The 17,434-nt window shown below is 42.1% G+C and overlaps 1 protein-coding gene across 1 annotated transcript; it reads right to left on the bottom strand.

Moving 5' to 3' along the window:
* Positions 1–788: 788 nt before the first annotated feature.
* LOC147888396 (selenium-binding protein 2-like) lies at positions 789–5,756 on the bottom strand. The gene is made up of 8 exons (XM_087392457.1): positions 5,582–5,756; positions 5,300–5,494; positions 4,996–5,191; positions 2,523–2,750; positions 2,092–2,323; positions 1,859–1,966; positions 1,491–1,763; positions 789–1,328 (listed from the first exon to the last, which is right to left on the bottom strand). Exons 2-8 carry the CDS (start codon positions 5,433–5,435, stop codon positions 1,047–1,049), a joined length of 1,455 nt encoding a protein of 484 aa, XP_087248583.1. The 5' UTR covers positions 5,436–5,494; positions 5,582–5,756; the 3' UTR covers positions 789–1,046.
* Positions 5,757–17,434: the final 11,678 nt, after the last annotated feature.

Here is a 17,434-nt window from a genome sequence, read left to right on the forward strand (position 1 = left end):
GTAACTCTTGGAGGTCAAGAGACATTGGACCTCGGAAATTGCATTGAGCTGCCAGATGCCCAAGGCAACCAACCTGAACTTGCATAAGGTGTAAGCCTATAGAAGACTGGCAGATGTCTCACAAGGGATCTGTTGTGCAAAAAATCTACAAAATGTATTCATGAACTGTAGGGTGCACTCCATAGCTGTAACTCTTTAGAAGTGCGATAGAGGACTTTGTGATACCCTAAATATCTAGACATGCATTACCCTAAGGTTCCTATGTTTCCAAATCCACAAAATTCTCAGTTCTGGCAAGTACTTCTTTCCACCTGATTTGGTCCTTCTTTATTCCATACCTTCATCCTAATGTTCTTGAATTCCTCGTGTGTGTGTGTGTGTGGGGGGGGGGGGGGGGGGGGGGGGGGTATTTATGCCCCTTCCTCATGTCATTGCAGAGAGAAAGATAAGTGAGGGGCTGCGGGGTTGAAGGGCATAGAGAAATAGGGAGGCAGAGAAGAGTAATATGGGTGCACATACTAGAGAGAGTTGTCACAAAATTTCCTTACTGCCATTTTTTGCAGTCACCACGAAATGCTCACCAAAAAAACACGTTCCAGGTAAAAGCTCGCAGCTTAATCCAAAAAACAAAAATCTGGGGCCCTTTTTTTTTTTCTTTCTTGTAGCTATGTGTACAGAGAGTTATTGCAAGATATACATCAAACTTCTCAGTGAAAGGAAATTTATAAGACATGATATATATCTTACACAAAAATGAAGCTATATAACATCCACATTGGTTGATAACAGTGTGCACATCATTTTATCATGTCATCTAAACAATGAGAAGCTCCCACGTTGGAAATGAACTTTGAAGTCACCACCCATTATGAAAGAAACTTGTACAGGGAAACCAAATATACTTTAGTGGTTTCGTAGTTCTATGGATAGCTGAAACAATTCTCACCAACTGGATACCAGAAAACTATGCCGAGTAGAGAGAGAAGCACCCGGGCAATCGATGGAGAAAATGCACGATGCTGTCTGAAACATGATAAGTCATTTCTCTAGATCCATATATCTGACGTGCAGTCACCGCCTGGATAGCGCGTCTCATGTGCAAGTGCTGGCCCCTCTGGCTCATTTCCAAAATCAACAAAAAAGTCTTGATTAATCAACAAACCTCCCTTCTCTGTGTCACACTCAATCTGCAGCAAATGGGATCCTTGTTCGATCAATTCTGGGTAAAACTGCTTATCCCAGGCACTAAAGAGTGAATTGGTTACATAAAGGCGTTTCCCATCGAGGCTAAGCTGTATCATTTGAGGTCCACCTCGCAAAGTATTTCCCTGTGATTTACCAGAAACAGATGAAAACCAGACAGGAAAACCAGTTTAACGCTTGGATGCTTAAGTTGAAAAGTCTTTTGAGTAAATAACAAAACCTGGGCTCAGACATAGCTTTTTTCATTCGGTTATTTGATAAAACAAAAAATGAAAACATAAACTTACCTTCACTTCAGGAAGGCTAGTCTGTGATAGCTCACCATCTTCCTGCACTCTGAAAACATTGCTACCCTTGTAAAACACTCCACCCACCCACAATTGACCAGTTAACACAGGTTTTTCTGGGTCTTCAATGTTATATTGGCGAATATCCCCATGAAGCCAATTTACAAAGTAAAGAAACCTGTCATCTAAAGAGATGACAAAGTCGGTGATAAGGCCTGGCATTTCAGGTAGAACCCAGTTCTTGACTTTCTGTGACGGGACACATATGGCAACCTGCATAATTATGTTTATATCTTAGCAATATGCTCTGGTTCCTTTTAGATTGAACACTACCTTTCCAAACCACGTCATATAAACAGGGAACGTACCTTGTGATCCCAAATTCCATCATCATTTTTGAAAAAACGAACCATATTGCTGCTCAGTGCACATGCAACAAATCCAACTGCCTTGTCTGGATTGTGTAGAAATCTTACCTGTCCAAAGCACGTCCCATTAAATATCTACTCATGTTTCAAAGATATCTACCCATTTCTCACCATCTTTCTTTGTTTGAAATCTACGTTCCATTTAATTTACTAAAAAAGAGAAAGTCACCTACCTCCAATGGAATTAAGCCTGTATTGCCTAGATCTAAGGTTTGTTTCAATGTGCCCTCAGGCCAGTCATATACAAATAGATGGCGTCCATAGAGGCCATCTGCAACGTGCTGAGGGTTGAAACCTTGAGTAAAAGCAGAAGGGGCTCCCCAAGAAGAGCTTATCATCGTCTTTTGACGAGGTTGGTACCAGAAGTCATATCCAAATCGAGGACTGTGTCCTGGTTTCTCCCACCTATAAGAATATGTGTTAAAAATTTTAAGGCAAGGGTAGCAATAATATTTTTTATCAAAGTAAAATGAAATAGTTATAAAAAACCTTCAGAATGCTTGCAAGGTACTTCCTGTAACTTCCACAAACCCTTGTACAGAGAGAAAAGATGGAACGAAATGAATACCACCTTCCATAAAAACTTGAAAAGTTGACTACTGACCTCCCTTGCACGTTGAATGCTGAATCAAGGAGAAGAAATCCAGCTCCCTCAGCGTTGCCATGCTTATCCCCAAGGCAGGAGATCATAACTGTCCCATTATCTAAGCAATGTGACGTGTGTGGGTATGCCAGGCCTGTTTTGGCTATTATGTGCTCAGGCTCTATAACTTTGTGCAGCACAGGATTTCTTGGGTTTTTGGCAGTATCAACCACATAAATTCTGCTCGATCTGCACACATCAATAAAATAGATAAATTAATGATTGCCAAAAACCATTTTCAGTTATTTTAACCAAGAACTAGAATTATTCCTTACATTCATATAAACTCTAAGCTTGTCTTTTACAGCCTACTAACAAATAAATGAAGGGAAGCTGAGATGTTTTACAGCTCAAAAAAGTAAAGCAGATATACATGTCTCCATGTAAAAATAGCAAATTTCCACAATGACGTCACAAAAGTTCATCCCCAAGATGCAAAATGAGCTTCGATGTGGCTTAGAATATTTGACTAGGATATAACCATACCTTACGAAAGCATAAGAAGGAAGATCCTAAACAGTCAAATAAAAATTGTCCACCATAAGAAATTAGCCGTTAATTTGAATGACCCTCTTGAGAATTTGGATGAGGGATTTACTGTGAACCAATTCTATCAATGGGCAGCATGCACCTTTAACCAAAGCTTGTGAGAAAATTATGTTTGGTGGGTAGTGAGAACCAAAACATTGTTAATCTTCTAATCCATATGGCCAGTTCAAACTATGTAAAGAGGGCTGGAAATATCCCCTAAAGACTCCTCATCAAGGGTGGCCCTGGTTGATCCTACGTTGGACTTCCTGAATGCAGATTATTACAGGTGCCAGGAAAGAGCTGAGGCATTCAGTCTGCATTTTCGGTAATAAATCTGTACACTTCTTGAGACTTCGTCCATGTACAATCAAAATTGTGAATAACCCACCAGTAAATGCACAAAACAATCAACAACCAACCTAGTGGTGTGGAACCAACTCGTTTACACTGAAAACAACTTGTTTGTAATGAATGAGAATCATAAAAAGGAAGATTCATGATGTCTGTCACATCATCACAATCGTCAAGAACTGCACACAAATCTATACTCCAGAACAGGGCTGGAGGCATAGACGAGTACTTTGATGCAATCAAAATCCTGAAAAATGATGTTCTGTACTGCTTTGACAACTACTGTAAACTTAGAAATATTGCTGCAAGATGTCCCTCCATAAGATTCTCTTGTGTGCAACAAATCTTAATGGTAATTTACTAAATTGCAAATCACCTAAACAAGCATCTATAAAAGACAAACCTAACAGATTCAATATAAATCAATAACCAATTAGCTATCATAAGATAACTCCATGGGCTCAGCATGTCATGTTCTGTTTAATGAAGTATTACAGAAAACCCCTAGCCTTGAATTCATTCCAATTTTGCCATTCAGATTCGTCTTCTATGCTCTTTCTACTCAGGCCCTTGGTCAACGCAAGTTATGAAACTGGCATCTTTCTGACCATCTCCGACAATATCAAAGATGAGCTTAGCTTAGAGGACACCTCAAAGACTCTTTTTGAGCCCACACAACCTTTTATAAAAGGTAAATTTTGAATCTAATCGACGTAAAGCTAAGTAATGATAAAAATGAATAATACGCATATTTATAGTTTTCAGATCCAATGTTATCTCATATCCAACAGGCTTCATACATATCAGTAATCGTTGCATCTTGTGCACACCCAATTTGCAACCTTTAAAGAACCCCTAGGACGGATGAGGCAAACACTGCATGTGTACGAACTGGAGCATCCGTTCATGAACACGCATGAAAATTAACAAACACAATTTCTTACTCCCAGTACACTGAGTAAGAAGCTACGGGCATCTGCTGAAAGACAGAGACAAAACGTATCTCAGAGACGTGAAATGTGCAATGGAAACTAATTGACAATTTATCAAGTCTAAGCTACACACACAAATTTTGCCAGGTAGTCCCCAGCCTTGTATAGAGGTAAAATGAAATTATTCACACAAAACTATTTCAGTAGACGAAACTGATTGTCAGTGAGAAAAAGAAAAGGGGCTAATAATATAATGAAGATTCTGGTTCTCGTTCTGCCTATTTTTATAGATAACCAATTCTCAACCTAACTGCTTGAGAGTATGCCCCTAAGTCCTCAAACACACCGATATTAGACACGCTAAGTCTGGTACGAAGCACCATTCCGTACATGCCAAATTCAAGACAGTAAAGAATACTGTCAATTCGATCTCCTTATCCATAGCTAAGATGGAGACCTTTTACATGTTTAAAAGGTTAGATCAATTTAAAGTTCAACACTACAATGCCTCGCAAGTAAGAGCTAGGATCAGTCTGGTTTATATTACACTAGTGTAGGTAGTAGCCTATATTAATGATGTGGCTTAAATTAAAGATACAATGGCTTTCGGGAATGCTTACACTAGTGAAGGAAGAATGAGAAATCGTCGATCTGCGGATACGTCGCCATGGCAGGAGCTGCATGCATTCCAACCAGTATGATGCAGTTCGTCATCCAAGTACTTCACAGGAAGTCTATGCACAACTTGAGAATAGGTTGGCGAACTGGGATCTACATCGATAGTGGCCAAATAATCGGGCTTCTCTTTGCCAGTGCCTGCAAGGCCATGGTTTGAACGTGCGTCGTGTAGATGGGTTAGAAACAACCACGAGAATAAGGAAAAGGACAGAAAATGTAGATAGATTTGATGAAGAAGTACCATACCCGTGTATACAGCCGTGACGTACAAAATTTCCTCACGAGGCCCAGCCATGGCATCAAGAGGTGTTGCATAACCAGGGCCGGTTTTGAGGCAACAGGAGGAATTACTTCCAGGACCATTCAAATTCGAGTCGGCCATGGTGTTGAGGGTCGTGATCTCTGAGATAAAGGAACGATTGATCGACGGAGCGACAGATTCTGCATGAGAAGAGACGAGATTAAATGAGAAGAATGCAAGACGCAAAGCACCTGGAAACGTTCCCGAATTGGAAGAGCATGACTTACCTCGAGCTATGCTCCAAAGCTTGCGGACTCTGGCAACTCAGCGAAGGTGACAACAAGCTCCAATTCCTTTTATAAGGACGATGAGCGCGTGACGTGTTCAGAATCTAAGATTGATACCGACTGAATCTCCGGAATCTAAGAATATACCGACTGAGTCTCCACGTCGCCAGCGAATCTTTCCGTCCAATCTTCACACATCACGTGCACCCTCACCCCTAGGTTTTAACAAGTTGAATACCCCCGCCCCCCCCTTCCGCCCCTCCCCCCCTCCCCTTCGAAAGGCCTGCCTTTGACGCTAGAGAAGAAAAAGAAGAAGAAGAAGAAGAGGAGAGAGAGAGAAAGAGGGTAGAGAGAAAGAGGGAGAAAAAAATGCGGAGAGAGAGAAAGGGGGAGAAAAAAGTGGGTGCCAAAATAGCAAAAAATTTCCCTTTCTTAAACAGAAACACCTTTACTAAAGCCTTCCCTCCTCAGGGCAGGCCAAAAACAAATGAACACATTCAAAAGGCCTGCCTGGAAGTTGACACAGAGAAGAAGAAGAAGAAGAGAGAGAGAGAGAGAGAGAGAAAGGGGGAGAAAAAAATGGGAACAAAAATAGCAAGCAAGAAGAAGAAGAAGAGGGAGAGAGAAAGGGGGAGAAAATGGGGACAAAAATAGCAAGCAAGAAGAAGAAGAAGAGAGAGAGAGAGAAAGGGGGAGAAACAATCAAATGCCATATTGACACTCAAACAAGGCAAAAATAGAATTTTTGTCATCTTCAACAAAAGGGACTCATCACTATAGCCTTTCCTCCAGGCAGGTCAACAAGATGCATTTCATTCATGTGAGATTGTTCGCGAAAAAGGGGCGAGTTGAAAGCTGAGAGAGAGAGAGAGAGAGAGCAAAAGAAGAAGAAGAAGAAGAAGAAGAAGAAGAAGAAGAGGAGGAGGAGGAGGAGGAGGAGAGAGAGAGAGAGAGAGAGAATCATGTGAGCGAAAAAGGGAGCTAAGAAAGAGAGAAGAAGAAGAAAGGAGCGAGCGAGCGAGAGAGAGAGAGAGAGAGGATTTCAAGGGACAAGTGCAACTTAGTCCAATCATTGTGAATTTCAAAAAATCAGCATTTTTTGCTTCTCGAAGTTGAACCTCCAATTAGAATTTCCCATGGGGCAGGTTGGGGATCCTTTTTCCAAGTTACCCAGACATGCAAAACATCCACTGCAGGTCATAGAAAGCAAAAGCAGAGGAGGAAGAGGAGGAGCTTTCCCTCTCCAAAAGTGTTCCCAGAGACTTTACCCTCCCATATCACGTGACACCAATGGCTAGTCGCTTACCTTTCCTCCTCAAAAAGCGTCCCACATGTCTATTCCCGTATACATCACCAGTATCTGTAGAGAAGACCTAGACACCTGTGACACATATACAAAGATGCTCCCTAGATGGTGCCTTTAATTAAAATCAAGAGATTCCAAATATGCTGAAGGAAGACATTGATGTGGATACATGGACATACAAGATATCTGAAGATAAAAATTACCATGCAAACAAAGATCCATAATATGTCTTGAGGCATAGCGAATCGCAAGGTGATAAAGATAGGCAAATAGTGTCCTTGTTGGCTTTGGAACGTGGTTATTCACATGATGCAGACTCAATCGGATGGAATTTTAAGTAGCTATACACCAACTCTATGCTTTCTACTTGAGAAGTCTAATGTACATTTATTTATTCATTCTCTGTTCCCTAGGTGATAGGATTTCAAAGTGAGGAAACCTCATGAAACATGCCCAATGTGACGTTACATGATCATCATTATCTAAGCTAGCATGTCCCAAAGTACAATAAAGAACACAAAAAGACAGGGGTGTGCTTCATAGGGTGCAATAGAGTTATGGGATCCTATACATGTCTTCCAAGAATCTCCCATGAAAAACATTAAGGAGAATGCTCTTTTTGAGTTTCAAGGCAAACAAAAAGAGGATTATAATCCACATTGAATTCGATCATGTATATTCTAATTTTCACCAACTATGGTCCTTGCTCACATCTAAAACGTAGGTTTGACTTTTACAATTAATTATATTTAAGCTCAAGTTTTGGCTTTTGTCATAAGCAAGCTCAACCAAAGCATGTGGCATTAAAGTTTCTCATGCATTGACTTACATTTCAAGAAAAAGAAAGGTGCTTCACTCTATGACATCATATGATATGTACCTAACACCCTATCTAACAATGACAACACCAAAACAGACTCCTTATTTAAACAATCTTCTCATTTATGTGACATTTATTAGTCTATGGTTAGCAATAATATGGAATGAGACTACATCTAGTTGTAAAGGTCATGAGAAGGCTCATTCCGCTTGTTACGAGTGATTCCATTAACACTCACTAACTTTTCCATTATGAATTACATGTAGCATATTGTTGTATATCTTTTATTGCCAAAGCATGATCAAGTGCCACCATTTTGTATAGATTCATGGAACTTGTTTAATCCACTTATGCATTATGCAATTAGTTTGATAAACTTTTTGTCTAAACTAATTTACTCGTTCCAAATTGTTAAGGAGGGTGCAAATTGAAACATACCTTAAGGGCATTAGGGGAAAACCCTAACCCTAACCCTAAGGGATTTTTGTGTATATATATATATTCCTCTTTATGTTCAATACAACATAATGTAAATATAGCTATATCATGTGCAATCTTCTCTCTCTCTCTCTCTCTCCTCACACACACACACACATGCACACTTTATCATGGTATCAGAGCACTAGGTGCTCCCAAGCCCTTGCATCTTGTCAAGGCACTAAGCCCTCCTTGTGTGAGGCATCCTTCATCCTTGGAGAGAGTTTTCGTGAGAGAGAGTGCAAGCCCTTGCTTCTGTCAAGGTGTTAAGCCCTTGTTTCATCCAGGCAACAAGACCTCCTTCATGAGGCATCTTTAGCTTTTCTTGTAGAGCCCTTCTCCTCTTCTATTTGCTTCAAAAAGCTCGTCATTCCGAGCTATGCAAAAACATTTATGCTTGCTTTAGTAATCTTTTGTTCTTTGTGTTTTTTGGGAAGTGATTTCTCATTCTGAAAGATGAGATTTGATAGGCATATGAGGTGCTCTTCCTTCAACCACTCTGGTTGCTTTGAGATGGAGAGGTTCACTGTGCTATTCTTTGAGAGATTTTTGGATTTCAGAGTTTTGAAACGTCTATTTCTATAAAGTTTATTCTCGTCGAGTTCTGTACTCCACTAAGAACCATCTGTGAGCTTCAACGCCTGCTTTAAGCAAAGCTACACAAGCTTCGACCTTCAACAATAGTCTACAATCCTCAAATGACTTAGGTTTAATGGGCCAACACACACGAGCTCTACCACAGGGACCGGCAAGAAAAACGAGGTGCAACCTTATCTCTCCAATAACTCCAAGTAGATATGGTAGCCCCGTGGGGCGCCAACTCCCTTTAGTAGGAAAACCTATCAAAACCTTGAGTATGAGATGAATTTAACAATATATGAGTAGAAATTATTCAAATTAATGTGGTTGTGTTCTACACTAAAAGAGCTTTAAATATGTCTTTACATCTTGAAATTTGGGTAACACATGAAAAAGTTACATTAATTTGAAAGGAGATGGGTTTTCATATTTTAGTGTATTTTTTGTTTTACCCCCCCTCATCCAAAGGTATATACCTTCTATTTTGTGGGAGGGGGGACATGAAATTTTCATATTTTTCCCTTGCATATTTGAAAATTTTAAAGGAAATCCATGCATATTATATATGGATCCCTCCATACCTTGGATTTTGGACGAGGGTAGTAACGTATTACATATTGAGTTGGAGCCCTAGGGGTAGCCCATGACTCGCAACTCATCTGCTTCTACTACAATAGCAACAACCCAAAGCTCTCTACAGCACGACTATCAAGCTCTAGCGACACCCCCTAGCTCTCACAACCAGATCACCTACCAGCAATTACGTACGCAGCTAGCCAACGCACCCTCAATAAGTAAGCAACCATGCCTAAACAACCTTGTAGCTTCAGTCGGCACAAGCAATCGGCAACACACGGTAGCTCCTCCATGACAACAACCTCCATAGGATGCCTGACTCAACTACACGATGCCTTTGAGCCTCCAAACAAGCAATAGTAGATGCCAATAACCCTGCATGCAAATTGAAATGCCATGCAACGAGATCCTTCAATGCCATAGCCAACTGACTAAGCATCCTCATAGAAACGGCTCACGAGCTCTCTACGATGGCATCACGACTAGCTATGGACTACACAATAGACGATCAACGAGGGGCTGCACACAATCGCACTACACCCACAAGCCAACTAGCTCACATGAAACGGCCTCCAGCAAATCAACTCCATGAGCTCCCACACTCTAGCCAGCCAAGCATCCACACAACAGTCCAAGACCCTTCATCAACCCGGATACCAGTGATACTCCTCAACCACGAGCTACTGCATCACTCGGCCTAACCGCCAGCTGGACAACGCAACTCTCTACATATGCATAAACAGAATCTCCCAGATTTCATCAAAATCTAGGAGACTTTGGTGTCTTACATGGAGGATGGGGTAGGGCATGTGGCATTGGAAATATGGGCCATGTGGCAAATCTATCACCACTCTGGGTTAGCCACAGTCCATGTCAGCATATCGGCATATCAATAGAGTCCTATCCTCTGCCATGTCAACAACCCACCAATTGACATGTCATCAATGGCCACCTTGTGCCACATCAACATCACCACGTAGGCACTTGTGCCATGTCATCTACATGTCAGCACCACGTCAACTGACCCGACTACCACATCATCCCTAGTGCCACATCACTCCTAACTACCAGCTCAACAAACACGTGCTCCTTGCCCTATCATCAAGTCCATGTCATCATTATAGTACCACATCAACAACATGCCATGTGGTAGAGTGCCCCCCAGGGACGCTTGCCTCTCCATAGGCACCTGCATGTGAGCACACAGTGCCATGTCATCAATGTAGTTCGGCCAGCAAGCCACCTCATCAGTGCCTTCTAAGCACATTGTGCCAACACAAGCACACTTTTGTGATTGGCATGTGACCTCATCCTACCGCATCACCCTCCATGCCACATCATTGTTTTGCCCTCTCCCTTGTGATCAAAGTTTGGCCATTCTTTTGGGAGCCATAACTTTTGATCCAGGTGGAATTTGGAGGAGCTGTAAATAGGAAAAATGATCACCAGATCATGCTCTATGCGGTGAACACCTTAGATTTACTTTCTAGCTCTTTTATAGGCTATAATAATTCAATCCTCATCATCAAAATCACCTTTTGATCCAATGTGCCGTACCCAACACATAAAATGAACAAACTAAAATTCATTTTGCTACTGTTAGATATCAATGCTCCACTCTCATGTAACTATGCGGGAACCAGCTAACTCTACTTGTAAGCCCCCCATATGAGGAGAAGGCATTTGAGTAGCTCGGTTATCCAGTAGATCCTGGTTTGGACACCAGATGGGGGCCATGTGTGGCCTGATGGCTGGATGGCTTTAGATAGAGTTGGCACACCACCAACTAGGCTACATGCAAGTGTGGGAAGGCATCCCTTGACTGACCGCACTGAGGGTAGATGGAGCATTTCCGGGGGCTGCCCACTCTTGGGTTCGGGGCCCATTTGGAGCCTCAGATGATCCCAAATGGCTCTGGGCCGAACGGTAACCATAGGTTGGTTGCTCTATTTTGTGCATCGGTTTTATCGTATGGTTGGTGGCCTAGGACCGACCCCCAGTTGACCGTTTTGGGCGGACTGGGTCAGTCACCCAATTGAGCCTAACCGACTACGACTTGTGGCTATATAAGAGCAAGCCCGTGAAGCCCATTTCATCATTGGCTACAGCAACCCTGATTCCTTAGCATCCAACCTCCGTCTTCTACTATTTCCAGCATGCCATCGAAGCTTCTTTCATAGGAGCGCACGGTTGGGAGGCAGTGCCATCTATCGTATCAGTTCTACAGTAATCAAATTTTTGATTCTTCATACTATCTTGTTTTCTCTCTTGCATACGAGATCCTATTATCTATTGAGCACAGATGTATTATTTTCTTACATGGTATCAGAGCCTGGACTCTAGCAAGAAGATTTGGTAGTGTGTTTCTGTTTGTGAGTAGATTGTGAGAGATGGCCCAGCCCGCAAGACTGCGAATCCCACCATTCGGCGAAAGCGAAAAGTTGAACGGCTCTAACTATCCACTCTAGAAGTTCAAGATGAAGACCACCATCCTAAGCGCATACGAGCTTTAGGACACTGCTACTGGGGTGGACGTAAGGCCAGTTGCGAGACCGCGGATCCAGCCAATGCAAGAAAACAGATAGTACCAACTGTGGATGAGATTCTCGCATGGACAAGAAGAAATGCAGATGCACTGTGTTCTATTGTCTACAGTGTTAGTGATTCCGTCATGGCGTTAATTCAACATGTCACCACAGCAGAGGAGGCATGGACGGTCTTGAAAAATCAATATGAGACCACGAATTAGACGCGGATTTAGAATCTAGAGACTCAACTCGTGAACAAGAAGTTGTATGAGTCTGAAGCGGCAGAGAAGTTCATCACCAGGGTGAAGATCGAGGACAAAGGAACAGTGAAGATCAAGGAGATCAATGCAGTCACACATGATAGTGACAATGACGTTCTCTTCATGTCTAGTTTATCTGCAGAGTTGCTTACCACTTCAGATGATGCATATTCCCAGGATTGGATTTTGGATTCTGGTGCTTCATTCCATGTTACTCCCCATAGGGAATGGTTCTCCACTTATGACAGTGGAAAGATAGGTTGTGTGCATCTTGGAAATGACTATGCACGTGACATAGTGGGAGCAGGTGACATAAAGTTTTCTTTTGCAAATGGGTCTGCATTTGTTTTGAAACATGTGAGACATGTGCCTAAGCTGACCAAGAGTCTTATTTCAGTGGGTCAGCTAGATGATGCTGGTTTTCACACCACTTTTGGCTTTCAGAGTTGGAAAATTCAGAAGGGCTCTATACTTTTGGCCAGGGGTGCCAAGTGTGGGACTTTGTATCCCTTACATGTATCAGGGGTATTTGATCATGTTGTTGCAATAACCAAGCAGCCAAGCACTTCTTTGTGGCATTGTAGGTTGGGGCACATGAGCCAGAATGGAATGAAACTCTTATGCCGTTTGGGTTATGTACCGCATTTGAGTTTCTCTTATTTTGAATTTTGTGAGCACTATCTCTATGGGAAGCAGACTAAATCAGCCCATAAAAGAAGGGGAAAGAAAGAGTTTGAAATGCTTGATTTGGTGCATTCAGACGTATGTGGTCCCATGGTCCCAGGGTTTTAGAAGGAGTGAAATTGATCACTGCCTCTACACTAAAAGGGCTAAGGATAATAGCCTGATAATCCTGGCACTATATGTGGATGATATGCTATTGGCTAGCAAGAATACTTATGAGCTAGATGCATTAAAGGCCAAGTTGCATGAGGCCTTTGATATGAAGGATTTGGGATTTGCAGGTCATATTCTTGGTATGCGCATCACGCGTGATCGGAGTAGGAAACTCCTTTGGCTTTCACAAAAAGAGTATGTTACAAAAGTATTGCAGCATTTCAATATGGAGGGGGGAAGGTAGTGAGTACTCCATTGCCTCCATATGTGAAATTGAGTCATACAGATAGTCCCAAATCAGATGAGGAAAGGGCCATGATGGCCAAGGTTCCTTATGCAACAGCAGTTGGGAGTCTTATGTCTGCTATGATAGCTAATAGACCAGACATTGCATTTGCAGAGGGAGTTGTTAGCCGGTATATGGCTAATCTAGGAAAGAGGCATTGGGAGGCAGTTAAGTGCATCATGAGGTACATGAAGGGTACCAAGGAGATGTGCATCTACTTTGGTAAAGGAGACATGCGTGTACTTGGGTACATAGATTCAGACTATGCAGGGCATGTGGATAGCAGGAGATCCACTTCTGGTTATGTGTTCACCTTTGCAGGTGGTGCAGTGTCGTGGATGTCTCGTGCACAAAAGTGTGTTGCTTTGTCTACCACAGAGGCTGAGTATGTTGCAGCCATAGAGGGTTGCAAGGAGGCTATATGGCTTGATTGGCTAGTGGGAGATTTGGGGATTCATACAGGTGTACTGACATTGCATAGTGATTCCATGAGTGCTATTCAGCTAGCACGGAATCCGGTCTTTCATGCAAAGACCAAACACATTGAGGTCAGGTACCATTTCATCAGGGAGGTACTTGAGGACAAGCGCATAGAGCTTGTCAAGGTTCATACAGATAATAACCCTGCAGATATGCTGACGAAGAGTCTACCTAGTCAGCGGTTTGAGTATTCTCGTGTATTGATGGGCATTGGATAGTATGCACACTGGTTGTTCTCCCTTAAAGGCACATTGTCCTTTAAGTGGGAGGTTGTGGGGGTTAAAGGTCACTGTGCCTTTACCCCGGTTATGTACAATACTCAAACACATATATAAATGAATGAAAAAGAAGATTAGGGTGGTTCTGCACCCACCAAAACTTGTGGCTCTCTATCTCTCTCTCTCCTTCTTCCGTTCTTGCTTCCGTTCAGAGCACTCTTAGGAGGAACCTTTGGAAAAGTCACTTTGGCTTTGCGAAGTGGTTTTGAGAGCCTGTTAAGTGTTTTCAAAGAAAAAGTCGTTTTTTGAGCTTTTCCTTGTTCCGTTCGATGACAGAGACTCCGTATTGACTTGTAGAGGCAAGTATTGCTTGCTTTTGGTGTCCACTTCACTTTAAGAGCTTGGAAACACCTTCATCCTTGAATCTGGGATCATTTCATTGGATTTTTGACTCACTGTGTCAATTTCTACGTTTTTTGTCCAGGTGTTGGAACTCAAGTTTGGAGCAACCATTTGTAGATCTGTCAGTTCCGGTGGACTCAGGAGGTCCTAAAACTTCTATGTTGCTCATCATTCGCACTCCGGTGGAGTTTACAAGCAGCTCTGTTTCCAAAAAGGTTTTTAGTCCGTGTGTTGGACCCAGTGATTAAGACCACGATTTCCAAAACCGTCTGTCCCATTGCGTTCCGGACGCCCAAAAACCCCTACCTGTCAGTTCTTGCACAATTCGGTGGAGGATTTTCAGAGTTATAGATCTCTGTGTATTCGATTTCGTCTCTCTGTTATGCATTTTTCATTCTAAGGTTTTGAAACCTTAGATTTATGCTTTGCACATGGATGCTATTTTATGCTGAGGGACAGCTTTGACACATTGCAGGTGATGCACTGATAGTGCTATGCTGTCTTGGATGAGATATTATTGATGCATATGCCAGTGGACGGTGTTTATGCTTGAGTCATTTGGCACTTATTGGCATTTTCTTTTGGGCCAGATTTGCTCATATGGATGCATAGTATATGCACATGAGTCAGATGCATCTTCTGATGCTTTGAGCTTTGAGTTTTGGTGATATTTCACTCTATTGTGGCGTACACATTTGGGTGCACCTGGTATTTGGTGTGATTCTCTCTTACATGCACTAGCATTTGGGATTTTGCTTTATTTGCATCATGGCATCCTCTTCCATGTCTAAAAAGGAGTTTTTCAGCATTAAAAAGTTTGATGGGACAAACTTTTCTTTGTGGAAAGAACAAATAAGGGATGTGCTTATTCAAAAGAAGCAGATTAAACCCTTGGCAAGGATTGAAGCTAAGCCTACAAATATGTCTAAGGATGATTGGAATGAGTTGGATGCATTTGCAAAGTCTACTATTAGACTTCATCTTGCAGAGTTAGTTTATTTCACAGTAGTAAATGAGCAGACTACGGAAGATTTGTGGAAGAAACTGTGTGCCACTTATGAGAAGGAAACTGCCTCTAATAAAGTTTACCTCATGAAGAGGTTGTTTGAGCTGCAAATGAAGGAAGGGGTCTCCATTGCTTCTCACTTGAATGAATTCAATATTATTTTTAGCCAGCTTCAGGCTCAGAAGATGAATTTTGATGCAAAGATTAAGGCAATATTTCTCTTATGTTCATTGCCATCCTCATGGGATACCTTCTGTACAGCTGTCAGTAACTCTGCACCTGGTGGAGTATTGAAATTTGATGATGTTGTGGGTAGCTTGTTGGCCGAGGAGATTAGACGGAAGTCTATGGATGGCAACAAGCAAGATGCAGCCTTAAATGTGCAAAGGAGCAGATCACAGTTCAGGGGGAAGTCCCAAGAAAGAGGGAAGTCACGTAGCAAATCCAGGGCATGGAACATTGAGTGTTACCACTGTGGCAAGAAGGGCCATATGAAAAAGGATTGCTACAAGCTAAAAAGAGAGCAAAAGGATAAGAAAAAGAATGCAAATTGGGGTGCAAATCAAAAGGAAGAGAGTCCAAGGGAGAACAAAGGAAAAGTGAAGATCGAGGAGATCAATGCAGTCACACATGATAGTGACAATGACATTCTCTTCATGTCTAGTTTATCTGCAGAGTTGCTTACCACTTCAAATGATGCATATTCCCAGGATTGGATTTTGGATTCTGGTGCTTCATTCCATGTTACTCCCCATAGGGAATGGTTCTCCACTTATGACAGTGGAAAGACAGGTTGTGTGCATCTTGGAAATGACTATGCATGTGACATAGTGGGAGCAGGTGACATAAAGTTTTCTTTTGCAAATGGGTTTGCATTTGTTTTGAAACATGTGAGACATGTGCCTAAGCTGACCAAGAGTCTTATTTCAGTGGGTCAGCCACATGATGCTAGTTTTCACACCACTTTTGGCTTTCAGAGTTGGAAAATTCAGAAGGGCTCTATGCTTTTGGCTAGGGGTGCCAAGTGTGGGACTTTGTATCCCTTACATTTATCAAGGGTATTTGATCATGTTGTTGCAATAACCGAGCAGCCAAGCACTTCTTTGTGGCATTGCAGGTTGGGGCACATGAGCCAGAATGGAATGAAACTCTTATGCCGTTTGGGTTATGTACCACATTTGAGTTTCTCTGATTTTGAATTTTGTGACCACTGTCTCTATGGGAAGCAAACTAAATCAGCCCATAAAAGAAGGGGAAAGAAAGAGTTTGAAAAGCTTGATTTGGTGCATTCAGACGTATGTGGTCCCATGCCTACACAGTCATTAGGTGGGGCTGAATACTGTGTGACATTCATTGATGATGCAACTAGGAAAGTGTGGGCTTATGCTATAGCTCGAAAGAGTGATGTGTTCTAGGTATTTCAGAAATGGCTGGCCTTGGTTGAGAATTAGTTAGGTAGAATGCTTAAATGCCTACGAACTGACAATGGTGGAGAGTATCTCTCTCATGACTTTCAGCATTTCTGTGATACACGTGGGATTAAGAGGGAGCTCACATCCCCTCGTACTCCAGAGCAAAATCCAATTGCAGAAAAGATGAACCATACCATTCAAGAAAGGTTGCAATGCATGCTTTCCAATGCAAGTCTTTCTGGTGGTTTTTGGGCTGAGGCAATGAAGACTGCAGTAGTGCATGTGATCAATAGATCACCTAGTAAGAGTTTGGATGGTGGTATTCTTGAAGAGGCATGGAGTGGCAAGAAGCCCTCTTACTCTCATTTGCGTATATTTGGGTGTGAGGCATATGCACATGTGCCAAAAGAGCTTCGAAAGAAGCTAGATCCTAAGTCTAGGAAATGCATCTTTCTGGGTTATGGTGAAAATGGAGAGATGGGCTATCGTCTCTGGGATCCAGAAGCAAAGAAGATCATACGCAGCCATGATGTGGTCTTCAATGAGAAGAAGATGCATAAGGCACCCATGAGGGATGTGGAAATGAGGAGAATCACTTTCCAGGATGTGAATCCACCTGCATATGTTGATAGATAGCAAGCTGTTCATGCACCAAATGTGCAAGAA

Source organism: Dipteris shenzhenensis, chromosome 21 (assembly GCF_047967505.1).
Source record: "Dipteris shenzhenensis isolate YYH24624 ecotype China chromosome 21, Dip_SZ_1.0, whole genome shotgun sequence".
In the NCBI taxonomy this organism is placed as follows: domain Eukaryota; kingdom Viridiplantae; phylum Streptophyta; class Polypodiopsida; order Gleicheniales; family Dipteridaceae; genus Dipteris; species Dipteris shenzhenensis.